Source organism: Limanda limanda, chromosome 22 (genome assembly GCF_963576545.1).
Source record: "Limanda limanda chromosome 22, fLimLim1.1, whole genome shotgun sequence".
NCBI classification, from domain to species: Eukaryota; Metazoa; Chordata; class Actinopteri; order Pleuronectiformes; family Pleuronectidae; genus Limanda; species Limanda limanda.
This window is the reverse complement of record NC_083657.1, coordinates 12,488,399-12,510,400: the sequence shown is the minus strand read 5'-3', so window position 1 is coordinate 12,510,400 and position 22,002 is coordinate 12,488,399. Positions and strand designations below refer to the sequence as shown.

Below are 22,002 nucleotides of genomic sequence, written 5' to 3'. Positions count from 1 at the left end.
TGTGTGTGTCTGTGCATCCAGGCTGTTGGCCGAGAAACGCAACGAGCTGGGGGAGCAGGTGAACAAGCTGCGTAACGGCCTCTTCAAGATCAGTGACACCCGGGAGAAGGTGGAGGCCATGTCGATAGAGCTGGAGAAGGCCAAGAAGCAGGTGGCCGAGTTCCAGACGGAGTGTGACACTTACCTGTCCGTCATCGTGCAGAAGAAGAAAGAGGCTGACAAGCAGCAGATGGTAATGGATATACTTAACAGTTGGATGGAAGTATTCATATGGCTTATATCCCCCTGTTTTAAATTTGATGGGGTGGTTTATTCTCATGTCTGTTTGTGTTAAGGCGGTGAGCGCCAACAGTCAGAAAATTGCAGCTGAGGAGATCCAGTGTAAAGCGATGGCTGCGAATGCACAGAGAGACCTGGACGAGGCCCTGCCAGCACTGGAAGAAGCTATGAAGGTACATCAGTGTCCTGTTGACTGTCTTAATCCAGCCTGACCCTTCGTCTACTGATCATGTTGTTTTGATGGATTCCTTTGATATTTAATGAGTGATAATCCATAACCTTTCAGTGCACTTGACTGGTCCATTTGATTACGGGCTTCCTGTCTATTCAAATTTAAATTTAAACCTGACCCAGAGCCTGCTGCCATCTACACGTCCTCTAATTCCTCCTCTTTCTTCACACAGGCTCTGGGGTCCCTGAATAAAAAGGACATGACAGAGATCAAGTCATATGGCTGCCCCCCAACGTTGGTGGAGACGGTGATGCAGGCCGTCATGATTCTCCTGGGAAAGGAGCCCACCTGGGCCGAGGCCAAGAGACAGCTGGGTGAGAACCTGAGTCACTGGGAAAGTGAAGTGCTCCAAAAATGAATGCCAGAGTGAAACCAGACACGGTCAAATTGAGGCCTCCTTTTTACTCTTTCTTTGTGATAATTAGTTATTTTCCCGACATAATTTTTTCGTTAATTTAAATGAAACACGTGAGCAGACTTGGGCAAAACAAATGTGTTATTCTGACCTTGAAATGTTTCCGGCAGGCGAGGGCAACTTCATCAAAACATTGGTTAACTTCGACAAGGACAACATAACAGAAAAGGTGCTGAAGAAGACCGGTCAATACTGCAATCAGCCCGACTTCAAGGCAGAGATCATTGGCAAAGTGTCACTAGCTGCCAAGTCCCTCTGCATGTGGGTGAGAGCCATGCAGGTGAGAGTCATAGCCACAGACACACACACACACACACACACACACACACACACACACACACACACACACACACACATAGACACAAATGTTGGAAAAGAAACACCTTTTCTTGCAATGTTATAGAAAAAGAAAAAATGTATTGGGATTCCCTGACCCATTCCACATCCTTCCACCAAATTTCATGGTCATACGCCCGGTACTTCATGTGTACTCCTGCTAAATAAAAAACACAGAATAAAACATAACCTCCTTGGCGGTGGTAATAATGTGACTCCTCTGTTGAATGAGCATAAGAAAAGGATGCGAACCTAAATCCTGGGATGTGTGCACTGCTCCTCCAGATGTATGGGCGTATCTCCAGGGTGGTGGAGCCGAAGCGCGTACTGCTGAACACTGCCATGACCCAGCTTGCCGAGAAAGAGGCTGCGCTGGCAGCGGCCCAGAGCAAACTACGAGAGGTACAGTGTGGAGCTCAGGGTGTCTGGCAGTAATCCTGAGAGATGTTTAGCCATTAGCAGTAGCAGTATCGTAGGTCCAGTTTATGCACAACTGGTCCGATTTAATTGTGTGTGTGTGTGTTTGTGCAGGTGGCGGACAAGCTAGACGAGTTGAAGAGGGAGCACGGTGAGAAGCTGGCCATGAAGGAGAGTCTGAGGAAGAAATCAAATGACATGGAGGTGAAACTGGACCGAGCCGATAAACTGGTGACTGGACTTGCTGGAGAGAGGGTCCGCTGGGAGGAGAGAGTCACTGTAGGCCACACACACACACACACACACACACACACACACACACTGAGGCATTCCCAGGCCTGAGAGTTGGTCATTTGAAATCAACCCCTTTTTAGGGAGTTGTTTGGCTGAATTAAATAAAAACATTCAGTATAAAAATAACACACTTGGACGTATGTTACCATAGTAACCTGTATACCTGTATATTTCAGGGTCTTGAAAAGAACATGGGATATCTCGTAGGAGACTGTTTGCTCGCAGCGTCTTTCCTGTCCTACATGGGACCCTTTCTGTCCAACTACAGAGATGAGCTGCTTGCCATCTGGATGAAGGAGGTGAGCCACAGACGCAAACACACTCCATGTACTTGTACTCCTTCTACTGTTGAGCCACTCAAGAAAGAAAAGTATCTACATATAGTCTCAGAAAGAAATATAAGTTATTTTTGAAAATCTGGCAGCCTTATTTGGAATACATGGATACACCACCAACGGTACCATAGGACTGTAACTATTTGGAGACCTGAATTACATTATGTACTGTGTCATTGCGGTATTTCTCTGTGATATGTCATCCTATGCACCAACTTTTTTCTTTTTTTCTCTTTGGGTGGGGGGAATTATTTACTTTATTTATTTAATTAGTTTAATTTCATCTATGTGTGTATTTTTTTAATTTTGTTATGTCATTTTCTGTAATGTTTGATGTAGAGTGCTCTGTATGCTCTGCATGTTCTCTTGCAATTTGAAAATATTTGGAAAAATAAAATATTCCCAAAAAAAGAAAGAAAAGTATCCCATTCGAATGTTCTACTGTTTCCAACAAACCCAATTTCCAACCCTACTTTTCCCTGCCTCTCTGCTCAGGTAAAGGACGCGGAGATCCCGTGCTCACCAGGGTTCAGTTTTGCAGTTTTTATGTCCAAACCTACATCAGTGAGGGACTGGAACATTCAGGGCCTGCCCTCCGATGCATTCTCTACTGAGAATGGAGTTATGGTTACCCGTGGAAACCGGTCAGTATATGTAGAGCAAATATTTTATCAAATAAATTGTAACAGAATACCTGTGGTCCAGTGAGATCACTAAATCTAAAGGTTATGGATTTTGTTGCGTTCACTGTATGAAAGATGTTTGATACTGTGAATACAAGTTCATTCCTATCCCTTCTCTCAAGATGGCCACTGATGGTGGACCCTCAAGGCCAAGCTCTGAAGTGGATAAAGAATATGGAGATGCAAAGAGTGAGTCTTTACTACTTGCAAATCTTATTCTGATTCTTTCCCAAATATGTTGGGTCTTTAGTGGAAGAGAGTTTGATTACTTGAACAATCATGTCACAGGACACAAAAACAGAGAACGGCTCAGATTTAACAAACATTTATGTTGTTCACTGTGTTACATTTTATTTCATGTTTATTACCACTGATAATAAATGGAAATGGTAAATTCAAAAAGTTATGCACACAGCTATAACATGTAAAACAAGTTAGTCATCTTTCATTTGATTATGAGATGTGTAAAATTTGATTTAATTTGACTGTTGACTCTACATTTCCCATAATAAATAGTGAAAACAAAATCTAAATATGCTGTCTGCCTAACCAAATAAAATGTATATATGATGAATTTCCCTCTCTCCTCAATGTCCATGCGTACAGGGTCTGAGAGTAATAGACTTTCAAATGCCAGACTACCTGCGTGTGCTGGAGAGTGCCATCCAGTTGGGGCACCCTGTTCTGCTGCAGAATGTACAGGAGGACTTGGACCCATCTCTCAACCCAGTTCTCAACAGGTCCCTGACACAGATAGGTCGGCCGCAAACATTCACTTAACAAAATGCCAACTCATAAAGATTTCTGAGGGAAACCTTTAGCTAATTATTAGTATCTACTTGTTTTTGCCAGGCGGTAGGCTGATGCTGAAGCTGGGTGATAAGGAGGTGGAGTACAGTCCGGAGTTTCATTTATACATCACCACCAAGCTGTCCAACCCCCATTACACCCCCGAGATTTCTACAAAGACCACCATAGTCAACTTTGCTGTCAAGGAGCAGGTGTGTGTGTGTGCATGTGTCTGTGTGGGTGAATCTCTTTTGTATGGTATGACTTTAGTTCAATATGTGTACTTCCCTTCATGTGTATCCTCATTTGTGTTGCAGTTTGTACATATGTGATGCTTAATGTAATTCTCTATCTTTACGTATGTGTGTTTTCACGTGTAGGGACTGGAAGCCCAACTCCTGGGGATTGTGGTGCGTAAGGAGCGTCCAGACCTCGAAGAACAAAAGGACACTTTGGTGATCAGCATCGCCACCGGCAAGAGAAAACTGCAGGAGCTGGAGGATGAGATCCTCAGGTTGTTTGGCTGACTCTTTATGACGTGCCACTTTTTTCTTTATAGATATATTGGAGTCACAGAGTGGACAAACTGTTAAGATGAAATATCCAAATATTGACTCCTTTCCCGCTGCCAGTCGAGGAGATGGCTTCTCTGGGGGGGTTTTCCACCGTGTGTCATGTTCACCTTGCGAAACTGTAGTGCCAAATTCACCGATTGCAAGAGCCGATTAAAAACCCATATCTACTGCAGAATGATTTGACCTGGGAGCAAAGCCGATTATATCCACTCCCATTAACAAAAGCCAGATGTTAGTGAGGTTTTTTTAACAGTGGAAAGGGGCATTTGTCACTGATAAATAGCAACAATTACTTGACCTTTGGTATCAGTCTTTGAAAGCAGTCTCTGTGTTCCATGAGTCACATGGTTTTCTTTTTATTCCAAATGTTTCAGAAGGAAAGAGTTTAACCCTTATAGTACTTTTCAAAATGTCTGAATTTGATTTATTTCATTACTTATTCATTACTTATCCTTTACACTTTTGTGCTTGCAAACCTTTTTTTCTGTATCTCTTTTTCATTCATTGTGTAGTTTTTCATTTTGTATTTGCGTGTGTGTGTGTTGCCTCCACTAGGCTGCTGAATGAGGCGACTGGCTCCCTGCTGGATGATGTGCAGCTGGTGAACACCCTGCAGACATCCAAAATCACCGCCAATGAGGTTTCTGAGCAGCTGGAGAGCAGTGAACAGACTGAAATCAAGATCGACTCTGCTCGAGAGGTCAGTTGTAGGGATGAAGGGATGGTGGGAAGATTTTGATCACCTTCCAACCAAACCTAATAGATATCGGTGGTTTTCCTTGTGTGTTGTAATGTCAGATTGTGCACAGAGTATATACATTAAAGCACTGTGTCTCAACAGGCCTACCGCCCATGTGCCCAGCGAGCCTCCACCCTCTTCTTCATCCTAAATGACATGGGCCGTATTGACCCCATGTACCAGTTCTCGCTGGATGCCTACAATAACCTGTTCAACCTCAGCATAGAAAAGAGCAAGCGCAGCCACAAGCTGGAGGAAAGGATCGACCACCTCAATGACTACCACACATATGCAGTGTACAGGTGAGCAAGGGCCAACATCGAGGGAGGCTCTTTCGTGTAAAAGTTCTGGAAATGTGCAGAGCTACTGACTCTGACTGGACTTCAGGGCACGTCTGAGAGCAGCTTCTGAGAATATCTGTAACAATGTGTCTAAGACAAAGATGATTATGTCATAACTAATTGGTTCACTTCTCAGTTTAAATTAACAATTAGAAACATTCACGATGTATGTGGCAAGTGTCACTAACTCAGTGTGTTTTCCTACAGATACGCATGCCGTGGTCTGTTCGAGGTCCATAAGCTTCTCTTCAGCTTTCAGATGTGTTCCAAAATCCTGGAGGTGGCTGGCAAACTCAACATGGATGAGTACAGCTTCTTCCTCCGCGGAGGACTCGTAAGAAAACACACACTAGCATCCTGTCTTTGCCTTATCTGATTTTGCATAATAAACCCCCACCAAAAATGTATTTTCAAACTCGAAAGTGTCCCAAAAGACATTCCACTGTGCAGTTAAATGTTGAGCCATGTAGAAGTTGTGCTTTCCCTGAAAGATAGCCCCATCATCCATAATTTACCCTGCTACAACCATCAGGGAGCTTTCATAATAATGTGTATAACGTGTATTATGTGAATTCATTTTTCATATCCCTGAAACTGGCCTCATACTGTATGAGTCATGTGTGTAACTGCTTTCAGAAGCGCACTGAAATACAGACATTTTCCTGAAATGTTCCATTGGGACTGTATGTGAGAATGCTAATTTCAGCATCAGTTACTTCTGACATTTTCTAGAGATTTTCCTACTATCCCGCTAGAAAAATGTGCTCAGAGAAAATATCGAGACCCAATTTTCCCAACATTTTATTGATCCCTCCCGTGATTGAAGGATAGCTTGACTCATGATAAACTGTTGTGTGTGTTGCTAGGTGTTTGATAAGGAGGACCAGATGGACAACCCCTGTTCCAGTTGGCTGGCAGACTCCAGCTGGGACAACATCACAGAGCTGGATAAGCTGCCCAGCTTCAACGGCATCATGGGTTCCTTTGAACAGTACCCCCGAGACTGGAACATTTGGTTCACCAGTGCAGAGCCAGAAAATGCCACATTACCTGGTCTGTATACGTTGGGGGAGGTTATTTTTTGATCATTTCTTATTGAAGAAAAGTTTAAGCTAAATCCACCAAAAACTTGACTTAAAGGAAGGCAGCTTTTCCATGCTGCTGTGCTCGCACATGTTTTTACTTTTTGTTAAAGAAATGCATCAGTACTTTTAAATGCTTTCTGTATTTAACTAAAGGAGTTCTGCTATGTGTGTATGAACTATATAATATAAATATATTTTCCCCCGGAGATATTGAATAGATTTTCTTTTTTCGTTTCCTTTGCCGTTTCATCACCCCTGAATTCTCTCCTTCTTCTCTTCTTCTCCGTATTTAATGCTAGGTGATTGGGAGAACAGCTGTAATGATCTCCAGAAGATGCTGATCGTGCGCTCTCTGCGTCAGGACCGCGTCTACCTCTGCGTCACCTCCTTTATTATTAACAATCTTGGCCCTCGCTTTGTGGAGCCGCCCGTCCTCGACATGAAGGCTGTGAGTTTCTGCTCTTTTTCCAGTTTGCCCCTATTGCTTTTATTTTCTTGGGAATTAGATACGAGACCGAATTTTGCCAAATCTGAAAAATGAATCTCTAAAAGTCTCTTAGAGTTACTGTGAGGCATCAACTGTATGACACGGTGTTGGCTCATCCATTCTTACTTTCTCCTTTCCTTCTTTGATGACTTTTCTCTTTGTCCTCTCCTCAGGTTGTGGAGGAATCCACCTGCAGAACTCCTCTCATCTTTGTCCTGTCTCCCGGGGTGGACCCCACAGGAGCTCTGCTGAATTTGGCTGAGACCTCTGGCATGAGCAAGGACTTCCATGCTCTTTCTCTGGGCCAGGGACAGGCCCCCATCGCCAAGAGGATGATTGAAGAGGGCGTCATAGCGGGTACAGCACAAATTGCTCTGTCCTGGTTCCCGCTCTTCTGTTTCCAATTTAATTTGTTCATGCACTCCAGTTATTTTTTCCTCCTACAATTGTTTGTGTTCGTTTCTTGTTCTTGATTTTTTGTGTATTCTTTCTTTCCTTTGGTTCACCACAAAATTGCCTGAAAACACAAATACTGCCGAAAACAACGCAACAATTAACATTGGCTTATTTTTTATTTTTTGTCTTATCAGGTCACTGGGTGTACCTCGCCAACTGCCACCTCTCTCTGTCATGGATGCCCGAACTGGACAAGCTGGTGGAGCAGCTGCAAGTGGAGGAGCCCCACTCAAACTTCAGACTCTGGCTCAGCTCTTCACCACACCCCGAGTTCCCCATCACCATCCTGCAGGCCGGCATCAAGATGACCACTGAACCCCCAAAGGTACATACAGATTCCCACACAATATACATGTACACGGCAACACAGAAGCCCATGTTGACTTTACAGTAAATTATACATCCTTCTCCTTCCCGTGTGGTAACACTTCTCACTGTCCTCAGGGTGTGAAAGCCAACATGAAGCGTCTTTACCAGCTGGTGACGGACACTCAGTTCAACCGCTGCTCAAGACCCCTACTCTACCGGAAGCTCCTGTTCTCCCTCTGCTTTTTTCACAGTATCCTGCTGGAAAGGAAGAAGTTCCTGCAGCTGGGCTGGAACATTGTGTATGGCTTCAACGATTCTGACTTCGAGGTGAGGCCCTAATGTGGCACTGAAGGAAACAATGGCAGCGATCTGAAAGAACAAAGCAAAAACAGAAAGACCAGTCTATTTTTCAGTCTAGTGAAGATGTTGGTGGTGATAACGAGAAAATAAGACAGCAGAGATTATCCTGATTGAGTGGATTTTATGCATTGATCTCAATAATCTGCTGTAAACCACAAATATAGAAGGTCAAGCAGAATGAGAATGAACGGTATTTATTGCCTTTGTTCAAATCATCTTCTTCATTCTCCCCCAGGTAAGTGAGAATCTGCTGAGTTTGTACCTGGATGAGTACAAGGAGATTCCCTGGGATGCTCTGAAGTATCTCATTGCTGGGGTAAACTATGGAGGTCATGTCACTGATGACTGGGACAGACGTCTTCTAACCACATACATCAATGCCTACTTCTGTGATGCTGCCGTCACCCAGCCCTTCTTCAAGTGAGACATAAACACACTTACACAGATTTACTTTGAAGCATCTTATTTAATCTGATTCACATGCATCCTGTGAACAATTTAATTTAAAAAAAATAAAAAAGTAGGTATTGCAGATTTTTACATGCCAAAACATTTAGAGGGTGAACAAAGGTCCTGAAAGAGTTTTAAAATATACTCTTTTAACAAATTATAATCCTTAAACTTTAATACATTGTCTCAAATTCCGGATGGATGGGTATTCATTTTTAGGCACGTCACTGTCAGAAATCATTGGTTTTAAATATCTTAAATTTAAATTTGTTATAGCTGTAGACACCCTAAGTTTCATAATTTGCTTTCAAATGATTCAGTCCCACTGTTAAAACAATTCCCTAGAAATAACAAACTAGCTGCTCGAAGGTGGAACAGGCCACTTCAGCTTCCTGTTGCACAGTTGCAGAGTGGCAGCACCACCAAGTGGACAAACAGATTATTACAACAGATGAAATGCAGACACAATTTGGTACTTGATGGCCTGGAGCTCAGGTTGTTGTTGTTGTTGTTCTTGTTGTTGTTTTATTACTTTAGTACAGATATTGTGTCCACATCTTTCATCTCTAATCAACCACTTAATCAACATTATAAAATGTTGAGTGCATCAGCTCAAATCACCAGGGATCATAGAAAGACGACTGTACATGCTTTGAATGTATATTCAACAAATGCACTTTAGCACAGTGATCATTCTGCAGGACACTGAAAACACTGTCACTTGTCTCATAGTCTAATATCTTCAATTCATTAATTTTTTCTATTTTTTGTATTTTATTACACTGAATTCCATGAGGAAAATAATCACTACAGGGAAATTAGGTCATGCGTGACTACATGGGAAGGGAATAAAATACGCTGTTTTCCATTAATACACTGTATTAATGTTTATAACAAAAACTTAATATTTAATCTGTTATTCTTTAAACATAGATTTTTTTCAACTCAAGATGTGTATTCATAGATTTCCAGATAGACAAATTCACAGTATGGTCAGAAATAGGATTTGTGGCGATAATTATTCATCTGTTTAATTTACATATCACATAAATGAAGTAAAGAACCTGCTAATCAACTTTTTTTTCTCTTTTCTATTACCATTGTCCTTAAATACTATTTATGCCACTGACCTTGTTCTCTTCTTACCTCCTCTTTGTCTGTCAGGTTTTCTTCCTTGACCCCCTACTACATCCCCCGTGATGGACCCCAGTCCTCATACGAGAACTTTATCAGCCTGCTTCCGTCCACTGAGCACCCTGAGGTGTTTGGCCAGCACCCCAATGCCGACATTGCCAGTCAGATCGCTGAGACCAGAACGCTGTTTGACACCCTGCTCTCCCTGCAGCCCCAAGTCACCAGCCCCTCTGCTGGGGGGGGTGGGCAGAGTCGAGAGGATAAGGTAAGGGTGGGAGAAGGGGAGGGCCACAATGGCAAGTTGAGTAGATCAAGTGTGTGTAAAGATAGATGATACGACAGATCCCAAAAAGGAAGCCAAATCAACTCATTGGCCCCCTGGTGGCGGGCCCCCTTACTCCTCAATGTTAGTGGAGTGGAGTGTATTGAGCAGAGGACATACCAGTGCAGTCAGTTTTCTTTCCTGGTTGGTTTGATTAAAACCTGTAAGTCAGATCCCTCAGTCACCTTGGAAACAGCTTTACATCTTTACACAGAAATATCAACGCAGACATCATAGTGAGATCGAATGCTGTGAAGTAGAAATCCTATAAAACAAGAGGCAGAGAGAAACTCAGGATTCTACTGGCAGAGTTTAGAAATGACGTGAACAGCTCATCTTTTTTATTTATCGTAAAAGACAAAGAAAACCACAGAGCTTCTTTTGTATCGGACTGATCTAACAATTGGTTATCCCACTTTTTTTTTTAAATCCCTTGTTTTGTTTAGATGTGTCGATAGGTCAAGCCAGAATTACGATCTAATTCAGGCAGTCAGCTGGAGCTGCACTGCTCTAATCATGTGACATGCCACACACAAGCCGCTGTCATATACACCCTCCCAATTCAGAAGTCTATTTAAACTGCAAAGCTTTCCCAGCTCTCCCTTTACATGTCTCTGCCTCTGCTGCCCTGCGTCACTCACTGCCTGTTGATTTAGCCCCTCCACCACCCCAGCATCCGCCTGTACGCTCCAACAGGGAGCTTAATAATATTTGCACATCACTCTCCATTATATCAATGCGCTCCTATATAGGATTGTGAGGAAGTCGAAGCCTACAAGCCAAGCTCTAACTATGTTCGGCTGCTGCAATAAATTGGTCAAACATGAGCTGACTGACTCAAATGACTTGTTTTGCTTAAATTAAAGAAGCATCATCTCTCAGGGTTCCTCTAAAAACATTTGCCAGTTCTGTGGTTTCCATTGAAACCACCTGTTGTTTGACTGGCCGTTGTTTAGCAGTGGCAGTAGTCTGTTATAAAATATGCTTTACATGCTATGGTAGTGTAATAGCCCAGATAAGGAGGTGTAAGTCTGACCGATGGCTGTCAGTGATTTGTCAGCTCTTTCAGTTCTGTTTCTTGTGGCTGTTGGAATAATATTAGAAGCTATATGTGAGTCTTAACCTGAGCGTTTGTAAGTGATCTGATTTTATGCAGCTCCATGGTCCGACCCAGTTGGTCTGCCTTGCCTTTGTACGCTAACTAATCTCATCTGCTTCTCTACAATGTTTCATCGGTGCTTCCAGGTATTAGAGCTGTTGGCAGACGTCCGTGGGAAGATTCCAAAATTGATTAACTACGAGAGCATAACGTCCCTCCTCGCGGACAACTCTTTACCTCTCAACGTGGTGCTGCTCCAAGAGATCCAGAGATACAACTTGCTGCTGGCCACCATCATGTATGAGCTGTCTCTCTCTGTGTGGATCTGTCTTCTGTCCTTTCTTTCCATTTGTCTTGTTCAGCTGGCTGTTTACCAGGTTAATTAGAGCGTAACATACGAGCAGGGGTGGAAGTAGGTTCAGGTTCTTGTCAGTACAACTACCACAACCTTTATATCCTCCTCCTGCTTGGTGGAACCATTTATCCAGTACAAATGGCATTAATAAAGAATGCGTTGGGGTAGAACAAATCAAATGCTCCCTTTGAAGCACTGTTTTGCACACATTACCATGACAGACTTTACAGTACCCATGGAGGTCACATAGCTTGTTTTCTGTCTGTGTCGTTAGTTGACGTTAGCCAGCAGTTTATGGTCTGTGCACAAGCTCACTGGAATTATTTAGAATAAGAAAGCTAACTGTTGTCTATATTGACCTTACATTAGCAGTGTACTTTGCTGGGAAGGCAATAATAATGAGGGTATTGTATTTTTGGCAGCCAGCTGTATTCCCTTATTTCTGGCACTCAGTCTTTTAGTGGTACTGGACCGTGCAGACTTACTTTCACCCTTCTATTAGACAGAGATAAGAAACCAGCAATTTTGAAAGCTAAGCTGCAACACGAGGAGGCCCCAGCATCAAAATGCCAAGTTATAGTTTGAGAATTAATCGAATATCATCACTGCCACAATTCAGAATATACGATGTTGCTTGAGTTGAAATTAACATAGAATGAAAATGTTGTAGATTGAGGCTAGGAACCAGTGACGACTAAGCAGCTACAACAAAAGAGGGTTAATATCAATGATGTGTTGGTTCAACTGTGTGTGTCTGTGTGTGTTAGTTCGTCCCTGCTGCAGCTGGAGAAAGCGATCAAAGGCTTAGTGGTGATGTCACCCAGCTTGGAGGAGACCTTCAACTGCATCTATGACGCTCGTGTACCACCGATGTGGGAGAAGGTGCCAGACACACACACACACACACCCATCACCCACTATAACTCAGTCTTTTGACACACATTCTTTTGAGGCACACCAATGGTTTACTGCCTCCATTTATTCTCTGATATTTGACGTGTTCTCCACCTCTCACTTGCTCTTATATACAATTAATAAATCTCACGTACATCACACGCACAGTGAGACCACCTCCTGAAGTGAGAAGTGAGCCTGCACCTGCTGCCGTCCTCTCCTTACTTAAAGTGGGGAGACTCCGACTAGAATGAAGGAGTGCTTCGAGGATCAATAATGTTGAGACAGCACTCTCTTTGGAGTGCACTAAAATAACACAAGACAACAAAAGACTGTGTTGAGTAGGGATTGAATTCAAAAAAAAGAATGCTTTGATAAGGGGAGCAAAGCATGACACCTTCCAAGATAAACAGCAAAACAAATATAGCCTCTTATTGGCTTGGCTGTACTTTATAATGAATGTATTTCCATCACAGATCATCTTTCAATACATACACTTGGCTATATTTGCATCCAAGTCTTTCTCTCTAAAACAAATATGACGGATTTCTGTTGTGGGGACCGCTCAGGATTCTTGTGCATTGATCTGGTGATTGTGATCAGATCAACACTCATCTCTCCTGCTGTCTTCAGCCGGTCCAGCAGCTGCAGGCCTGTCTCTGTACTGACTCACTGGTCTGTTATTAAAGGTGTATTTATCCATCACTCTGCCCGGCTGCACAGACACACATCTATTGTTCTCCTCTGGCTGTGTCCAACCACACACACACACACATTCACACACACCCACACACACATTGATGGGGCTCTGGCTGTGTTCCAGCTGTCATTCTGTCCAAATGCTCCTTTCTGGCTTCATTATCACTGGACCTCTCTTTACAGTGGAGAGAGAACACAGGCTGCTGTCAGCTCAGGTCAAGGGGCTAGAAAAGATTCTGGCTACTGTTCAAGTCTGTGTGTGTGTGTGTGTGTGTGTGTGTGTGTGTGTGTGTGTGTGTGTGTGTGTGTGTGTGTGTGTGTGTGTGTGTGTGTGTGTGTGTGCCTGTGCGTGTGTGTGCGTGTGCATGTGTGCGTGTGTGTGCGTGTGCATGTGTGCGTGTGTGTGCGTGTGTCTACTGAGCAGGAGTCATTTGGGGGCACTTCTTGTTTATCTTGAAGTGCCTCATTCTGTCCTCATTACAGAGTGTACAAGAAAGCATGTGTGCATATGTATTTGTAACTCTATGTGTGTTTGTATCACAGTAGCTGTTAATCAGGTGGAAACCTTGTTCATCAGTGACTGAACAAACAATGTGTGTGTAGTGTTATAGACAAAGTGAATCTTCCAAGTCTTGTTCCACTTTCCTTAAGACACTCTGAGCTCATTGTGCTGTGGCCAGGGGCTGCTGGATGTTTGTGTGCACCTGTGTGTGTGTGTGTGTGTTTCCGTTATGGGAGTATTAGGCAGCTATTAGGGCGGCTGCCTCCAGCTGAACTTCTCTCAGCCCAACCACGTGTAGATTAGACAACTCTGTCTTTCCCTCTTTTCTTTCTATTTCATCTCATCCTTCTCTCTGTCTTTTCTTTCCCTGTGTCCAGTTCCTTTTTTGCTTCTTGTCTACTTTGCTTTCTCATTGTGACTCGAAACCTAATGCCAAAATCAGACAAAGCATGCGACACATAATGAGGATGTTCTGTTTAACACTGTTAAGATTTATTAATTTAAATTGTGTGGCGGCAGCTCTGCTCACAAGTCAGTGTCATTTCTGTTTTTGATGAGGAAATTTGTCTGGATCAGTCGACTGACCAACAACTTGTCAGTCTTGTTGGCATTCTTTCTTGTTTCTACATTTAATTCAGTATTTGCAATTTGAACTTTGGGCTTTGTAAAGTTGACACTGATATCTCATTTTAAGGTATTATATTACGGTTCCTCCTTCCCCCATCCCTGTGTGTGTTGGTAAGACTTTGGGCCATCAGTGCTCAGTACTTACTGCTTTGTACTGAGCTTTTTCCCATTATGTATAGCTGCCAACAGCTGGAAGCATGAAATGACTGTAGATTTGCTGTCTCTCCCTTCGCTCTCACTCTCTCACTCACTCACTCTCTCTCTCTGTCCACTAGACATACCCCTCACTGAAGCCTCTGGCAGCGTGGACCAGGGATCTTTGCCAGCGAGTCAATCAGTTTGCACGCTGGGCAGAGACGGCCCAGCCCCCCAAGTTGTTCTGGCTCTCCGGCTTCACCTCTCCCAACGGCTTCCTCACCGGCGTGCTGCAGTCCTACGCTCGACAGCATAACGTGAGATTCCCCTTAGTCCCATTCACAGAGCCAGAGAGACACTTACACAAGCTTACCCTGCTTGGATAGTCTTGTTTGAGATTATACATTTCTGAATTTACCCAGGTTGCTTTTCAAAGGGGTTGTTCTGATTTTACAACTTAAGATTAAATTGAAAAACGGCCTAAATTAAAACCACAGCAGGTTTGCATGGCAGCCAATATTCAGTTTTCAATTTTTTGTCAGTTATTGTGTCGGCAATGTGTTCCCTGTTTAATCTTCACTGCACGTATCAGAGACATTTAAAAACAGCCTGGGAAACAGATGCTGATGCTGCTCAGCCAAATGCAACCTGTTTCTAAAACACTCTTTTCCCTGTCTCCTCTTGAGTCCAAACATTCATTCTCTGCCTCTTAGCATCTCACAGCCGACAATCACCACAATAAACACTTTATCCCACAGACATGTATTCATACCTGGTTATTTGGGGAAAACACTTTTAATATAGCTCTGTTTCAATAAATGTAGATCTTCTTGAGTTATAGGGATCATGTTTTAATGTTCTGTGAAACTGTCTTTGCAGATATCAGTGGACACATTGTCCTGGGAGTTTACAGTGTCCACTGTAGATGACAGCAACCTCCTGTACCCGCCCAAGGTGACTCCCAGCACACACACACATTTCCATAAAGGTTTCCATAAGCCGGCCATCAGACCACCTTTTCCTTTCAGCTGTCAGCGCCACTTTCCAACACATTTTTCATTTCTGCTTAAACATCGAAAGTGTGGGTTTTTCCCATGGTTCAGAGCAGCCCACTGTTTCGTGCCTCTTTTCTCATTCCAAAAATCTGCTCTCACATTTTAATCTTTGTACCAAGCAGTTTTTATGTAAATGTTGGCAGGGAGGTCAAATGTTTTCATGTCTTGCTGCTCCCACTCCAGTATTTCGGTCATTGTAGCCCTTTACTTCTCACTTACTTCACATTGTTGGATCCTTCCCTGTATGAATTCCTCTGTTTAAACCTTACTTGCCTCTCTTCCCTGTCCTGCCATTCTTCTACTTCCCTCCAGGGCCGGGTCTAGGCAGGGGCAAGAGGGGGCCTGGCCCCCTCAAATAAATGTTGTGCCCCCTCAAACTAAATCCCAATTTATAATAATAATAATATAATAAAGCACAATGCCCCCTCAAGATTTGTGGCTGCCCCCTCATACATGCCTGTCTAGACCCGGCCCTGCTTCCCTGCTTCCCTCCCTCTTTCCTTTCCCTCTTCCCTCCATCATATTTACCTTTTTGCCCTTCTCTTCTTCCCTTGTTCTGTTCCTCATGACCCTCTGATTCCCATTCTTTTTTCTTTTCTGTGCCGCTCCGGTTTTTCCTCTTCAATTTCCTTCCTCTTGCCCTCTCTTCTCCATCTTCCCTCCCTACTCCTCTTCCTTCTTTTCTCCTGCAGCCTTCTCCCTTGTTTTCACCCCTCCCTCTCACCTCCTCTCCCAGTTGCATTACCTAATTGGCAAGGCTGTTTATCATCAACATATTTTGAAAGCTATTTGCAAAATGTCACCTCCAAACAAGTGTTTATATGTCTGGCTCATAGACTTTATACAAAGATGGACAATGCGTCTCCACCTCCTCCCAATATCCAGACATGAAGCCAAAGTATTCCGGATGTGAATGCTGCCATCTTGTGCGTTTAGAGCCAGATTAAGGGCAGTAGTGATTTTAGAACTTCCTTAAAAAATTTGAACTGTTCTAACTTTTTAGTTTGGTCCATCTCCCAACATAGGGAGGCAGGATTTATGACGTATACTGCAATCAGCCACCAGGGGCGATCCAGACACTCTGGCCTCACTTTTGGGGAGCTGTCATGTCGTCTCTCTTTATACACAGTTCCTCGTCTTACTTGTTTCTCTTTTTATTTCTTCCCCACCCCCTCAAGGATGGGGTCTTTGTGCGAGGTTTGTTCCTGGAGGGCGCTGGTTGGGACAAGAGGAACTCCTGTCTGTTGGAAGCTGAGCCCATGCAGATGTCCTGTCCCATCCCCACCATCCACTTCAAACCTGTGGAGAACCGCACAAAGATAGGCAAAGGTGACTGGAATTCCCTTACTGCATCCCATCCACTGTGTGACCATCTTCCTTTTTATTTTACATTGCCCTGTGATTCCACTGTCTAAACTCTTTTTCTGTGTGTGTGTTTGTGTGTGTGTGCGTGTGTGTGTGTGTGTGCGTGTGCGTGTGTGTGTGCGTGCAGCTATCTACCTGTGTCCCGTTTACTATTTCCCAGTGCGTTCTGGCCGGTCCGGACGAGCATCTTTTGTGGTCGGAGTAAAGCTCAAATCCGGAGCTGCGACCCCGGACCACTGGATCAAGAGAGGGACGGCTCTGCTCATGAGCCTGGACATCTGAAGGCCTTCACACACACTTCTCATTCTCATCATTCCCATCCCTCGTGCATCTCCCATCTGCTGTTCTCTCCAGTCGGCTCTCGTCTTCCTCTCTCTATCTCTTCGTGCCACATCTGGTCCGAGCAGCAATAACAGCCCCTCACAGGCTCCCTGCCCTCTTTATTTATCCATCCATCCCTGCATCCCTCTCTTCCCCGCCCCTCCTTGGCATGGCAGCCTGTCATTAGTTCGGAGCTCGCAGACTCATGGCTTTAATTTTGGCCGGCCTGCTCCTCGGTCTCCGGCCATTTTGTGTCTGCTTTCTTTACAGGGCTCAACTGTTAGCTTGAGTGTTAAGGGATAGTGTTTGTGCGTGTAAAAAGATTGTTAAGAGAGGTGCATCTCCATGTTGTGAATGGGTATGGTGGATGCACATGTCTCAGTGTGATAGAGATCGACAGAGATCTTACAAGTATGTGTTTGTGTGAACAGCCATGAATTATTAGTGTGATGTGTATCAGTCAGTCAAAATAACTATAAAAATTAAATTGAATATTTCTCTAATGTCTGTGTACTGCATATGTATTGTAGGTACCTCTCCAGGCCCCCAGCCTGGACATTACAGAAACAGGCTACCAAAAGCATAACATGTCATCAAATTTTAGATTAGTGCATTCAACCATTAGGGTACAAACCCAGAACAGCAAGAATCAAGTAAGTACAATTTGCTCCAAAAAAAACAAAACAACAAGTGCTACAGTTAATTGAAATATAAGTGCAACCTAATCTTCTTTTCTTTTCTTTTTTTAAACACCAGAGTTGACGATGGTTGTTAGACATCATAACCAAGGTGCAGTCGGAAGAGATGCGTGTTAAGTCTGCGGCAGAAGATGTGTAGACTTCCTGCTGTCAATGGGGAGCTCGTTGTAGACTGGGCACGATCCGTTCGCAAGCACGGGACGCAAGTACTGGTGTCATGAAGCAGATGTGGGCAGCCACTGGTAACCAGAGCGGCACATTAGCTGAGCCACATTTGCACAGGTAAGCATTCCAGGGACCTGAGGCTGTGGAGCAGCTCACACGGCTCGATATTCAGACTAAAAGCTAGAAGACATGGAAGATAAGAATCTGTTCCACATTCTACTCACAGCTGGAAGATACAAGTAACTAGCTTGATATGAACACCCCCACACATGGACAATGGTACGATACAGTACAGGAAATATATATGATAGAAAATATTACTTCTTAATTAAGAGAGAAAGATGCATCTACCAGAAAATGTGCTTAGCAATAAATGGTCTTAGTCATTCTTTGTCGGTTTTAAAGTTGGCCCGACACAATCCTGGTAAGTTCCTTTTCTTCTCCTCTCTTTCGTTTAAGTCTCTCCGTCAGGTCTGACCGATTATTCACTCCTCTCCACAGCCCTGCATCATTATTTCCATGCTGACCCCCTTTTATCCTGCTCAAACATACACTGGGAATAGTTTCCTACCGAGAAGTGTTTTACTGGAAACTGGCTCTTTTGTAACATCTGGTTCAAGTGGCTGTCTGGTAATGTAAGTGTGGTGCTCAGTGAATTCCTTAGTAATCTAATGAGCTGTTATGCCTCGTCATCTGTTTTGTCATAGCAGGAATGACAAAGCACCTGAGTTATAGACAATTTGGGGATATGAATAAAATATGTGCAAGTTAAGCACTAAATCACGTCATTGTAAATTAGGAATAAACTGAATTTCCAAATGTATTTTTATGAAGTCTATATCACTTCCTGGCTTTGTGCACTCATTGACCAGACACCCATGTAACCAACCAGTTGTTTACATCTTGAAAACCAAAGAATGATACTTTTTATTTTGGGAACATTTGAATAGCTCTTGTCCCAGTCCGACACACAAATTTTTTTACACACACACACACACACACACACACACACACACGTAGGCACATGTGCATGCAAACAATACAGTCAATCAAGTTGAGGTAAAGGATGTTTTTATGCTAATATGCATTTCCCCAAGCTGAATAAAAGAGGACAGAGGGAGGGAGCAACTGAAGGAGAAATGAACCTATTCAAACAAATGAATTCTAATGAAGCTTCCCAGACAAGACTCTTGGAGTCAGCATTGTGAGAGAGGAGGCCTGGACTTCCCCACTGGAAAGGACTCAGCCCAGACTCCTGAAAGGGAGGGAGAGAAAAACAAGAGAACGACCCAGGAGAAAGTGAGCCGGGAGGAAGAATGGTCCAGTAATGAGAGAGGGGGACCAGGGGGAGGCGGGGCCTGAGTTCAAGGTTGTATTCAGACTTAAGGATTGTCCCCCTGAAAGACGGAACACAGACTTCCTCAGGGTTTAAGAGCTTCTTTATCAGGCCCAGGTCTGTGTGTGGGTCTCTGGTGGTCTCTGGATGGGTGGGAGATGGAGTGGGGGGGGGGCACTCACAGCAACACGCTGAATTCAAATTCAAATTGGCTTGTTCTCCGGCCTGGATGTAAAAAAATATCAGACTCGGGAGGTGTTATTTTATGGATAAAAGCTTGAACTAGAATGTAAATGGAGTGTGGAAACATTTTCAACACGAGAGCGGCTGTTCTAAACCTGCCTGTTGGTGTTAATGCTACTTCAGAATTATTCCTCCTGATCCTCCTCAAACACCTCAACCATGTACTGTCACTTTTTACTGTTTGTGTGCAGAGCTTTTTACGAACAGTCTATGGTGCAGAGTGAAGTTAGAAAACTTTGTGCTCATCCTACCTGGTTTATCTGCAGTGACGATTTTACAGTCAATGTTTTTGATTAAGTGAAACTGAATCTGTTTTATTACCTTTCACTTGTGTGGCTTAAATAGTATTTTAGAATTGGTAACTAGAATTTAGATTAGTAATAATATCTGTCTAATACGTTGGATGTGTGTATTCCAGGGCAGAAATACAGTATCCAAAGTTTGGTGGTGCTGCTGTGATCATGTAATTTTACGACGTTTATCATTTTGTACGAGGTGGTTACTGTTCAGTCTTTATTTCAGAGCCAAGGTCTTCAGGAGCTCCCACTCCGCAGAAATATTTATTTCTTGAGGTCACTGGAAGCCAACTCCTTCCAGCTGCTTCTCCGCTCAGAATCAGGCTCGTCCAAAAAAATCCTACATTCTGGAGGAATGTTGAGGACGTATGTCTGTAATAAGAGAATCCAGAGTTTATCATGGGGAAGGTGTTCATTTGAAAATCTACAGCTCTAGAGGTCAAGCGGTTGGATTGATGCTGTCTTCTAATGGACTTAGAGCCAACTGGTTTACCTCTGCTTCAGCTGGATCTCCCAGCAAGCTCCTGCCCTAGATTTCAAGTTTCTTGGAAAATTACAAGATTACCAAACATGTCCAAGCAGCAGCTTCTGATTCCTCGTGTGACTCTTGGCCCTTTCAGCCCAGTCACTGCTTCCAACTGGGAGCTTGGCTCTGGAGCCAAACAGTTATAAGGGGGAAAACCTGGGGTCCAGTTGTTCTCTATTGAATAGTAGTTCATAGTGGAATTTGGGCAAGTTGCACAGTGTGTTTGCCAGTGACTATGGAGGCGGGGCGGCTAATGTCCAAGACTCTTCCACCGAAAATAAACCTGCATGAGGGAAGAGAGGGAAGGAGAGAGAAAGGGAGCGGAGGGAGGGAGAGGAGGAGGAAAGGAACCAGCCTTTCAACGGGGACCGAAGGGAAAGAGAGTCTCCGTTTAAATGGAATAAAAACTGCGCAATTTCTTGAAGGACTGCCCGCTCGGGGTCGCGGCTGCGAAACGGATATCAGCGGTGTTTTTTCTCAGAGGGGGGGTGGGTGGAGTGGGGGATCCAGGGTATCTGTGCCCATTGCTACCCTCTCTGCCTCCTCAGCCCACAGAGCAGGAGCGGGCGGATGGTTCTTCAGAAGGAGGAAAAGCGCTGTGCAATGGTTTCGGGAAGGCGATGGGACTGTGCAGGGATGCGAGAGCAGGGATGAGTCCAGCAGTCAGGTCCTGCTCCTGGGCGAACGTCTCCCCAGCCCGGGCTCGGATCTATCTGCGTACACACACACGCAGCTCCTATTCCCCGTGTCGAGGATCGCACCTATGGATGTTCAATGGGCTTTCATATTTTTTATTTTGGCAGGGGAGGGGGTAATTTTAGGGGGCTGCGTCATCCATGGCGATGGAGTGCTTTGCAGATTTTCCACTATTTCTCTGTTTCAACAAGAAGCTCGGCACCTCCCCGGCGGGTTTTTTTGGGGGGGATTGTACATAAAAGGTAGGCATGATGCATGACTCTTATCACATGTGAGGCTGTGTTACCTAAGAACTGTGGCGGGGAGGAGGAAGGGAGGGGTGGGGGGGGCAGTGAGACTCCATTGGATGCAACCTGAACTATAATATCCTGTCATAAATCCTTCCAGGACACGCGATCAACATGCGAGCAGGAGCACAAACCCGGGGTTTGTTGCGTCAGACACACAAACACGAGGCTGTGCTGGGGTCTGATCGCGTTGCACGAACACACACACACATGGCTACACATGTGTAACTTCACACACACACACGTAGGGTGGATAAGTTTGGACACTGCAGCGGGATCGTGTGGCGGATGTTTCATAACCCGGGTTCCTCCGCCAGCAGCCCCCGGTGATGTCATGTGTTTTTACGGTCAGGCTGGAGCGGTTTACGGGAAGGTGCCTCCGGAGGTGGGCGATGTCGCAATCGCCCGCTGTGGATCTCGAAAACACGTTTAGGAAGATGCACAGGAAACACACGGAGGATCTGCGGCCGTGGGTGGAATGTGATGTGTCACGTATCAGGGGGGCGAGCGGGCTGAGTGAGACCGGGGATCGATCCCGGGAAGCGGTGTCGCATTTTTTCTCTGAGAAATGTCATGTGGTGAAGTTGTGGCGGGTTCTCCACTGTTTCCAGGAAGAGCGTTTGAATTCTCTTCCTCCGAATTCAATCTGTGTCTCCACCCCTCTG

General features: G+C 44.3%; 1 protein-coding gene across 1 annotated transcript in view; it reads left to right on the top strand.

Moving 5' to 3' along the window:
• dnah2 (dynein, axonemal, heavy chain 2) overlaps positions 1 to 17,051 on the top strand; it is a 54,487-nt gene extending 37,436 nt beyond the window's left edge. The window contains exons 60-87 of the mRNA XM_061095842.1: positions 22 to 232; positions 336 to 452; positions 684 to 825; positions 1,037 to 1,206; positions 1,548 to 1,664; positions 1,794 to 1,958; positions 2,150 to 2,272; positions 2,804 to 2,952; positions 3,114 to 3,180; positions 3,598 to 3,748; positions 3,844 to 3,992; positions 4,161 to 4,294; positions 4,911 to 5,055; positions 5,197 to 5,396; positions 5,643 to 5,769; positions 6,302 to 6,488; positions 6,820 to 6,968; positions 7,181 to 7,364; positions 7,598 to 7,788; positions 7,908 to 8,099; positions 8,368 to 8,552; positions 9,747 to 9,981; positions 11,284 to 11,435; positions 12,260 to 12,374; positions 14,490 to 14,666; positions 15,229 to 15,303; positions 16,583 to 16,733; positions 16,897 to 17,051. Of these exons, the coding sequence (XP_060951825.1) occupies positions 22 to 232; positions 336 to 452; positions 684 to 825; positions 1,037 to 1,206; positions 1,548 to 1,664; positions 1,794 to 1,958; positions 2,150 to 2,272; positions 2,804 to 2,952; positions 3,114 to 3,180; positions 3,598 to 3,748; positions 3,844 to 3,992; positions 4,161 to 4,294; positions 4,911 to 5,055; positions 5,197 to 5,396; positions 5,643 to 5,769; positions 6,302 to 6,488; positions 6,820 to 6,968; positions 7,181 to 7,364; positions 7,598 to 7,788; positions 7,908 to 8,099; positions 8,368 to 8,552; positions 9,747 to 9,981; positions 11,284 to 11,435; positions 12,260 to 12,374; positions 14,490 to 14,666; positions 15,229 to 15,303; positions 16,583 to 16,733; positions 16,897 to 17,051 (4,315 nt within the window). The remainder of the gene's footprint in view (positions 1 to 21; positions 233 to 335; positions 453 to 683; positions 826 to 1,036; positions 1,207 to 1,547; positions 1,665 to 1,793; positions 1,959 to 2,149; positions 2,273 to 2,803; positions 2,953 to 3,113; positions 3,181 to 3,597; positions 3,749 to 3,843; positions 3,993 to 4,160; positions 4,295 to 4,910; positions 5,056 to 5,196; positions 5,397 to 5,642; positions 5,770 to 6,301; positions 6,489 to 6,819; positions 6,969 to 7,180; positions 7,365 to 7,597; positions 7,789 to 7,907; positions 8,100 to 8,367; positions 8,553 to 9,746; positions 9,982 to 11,283; positions 11,436 to 12,259; positions 12,375 to 14,489; positions 14,667 to 15,228; positions 15,304 to 16,582; positions 16,734 to 16,896) is intronic.
• Positions 17,052 to 22,002: the final 4,951 nt, after the last annotated feature.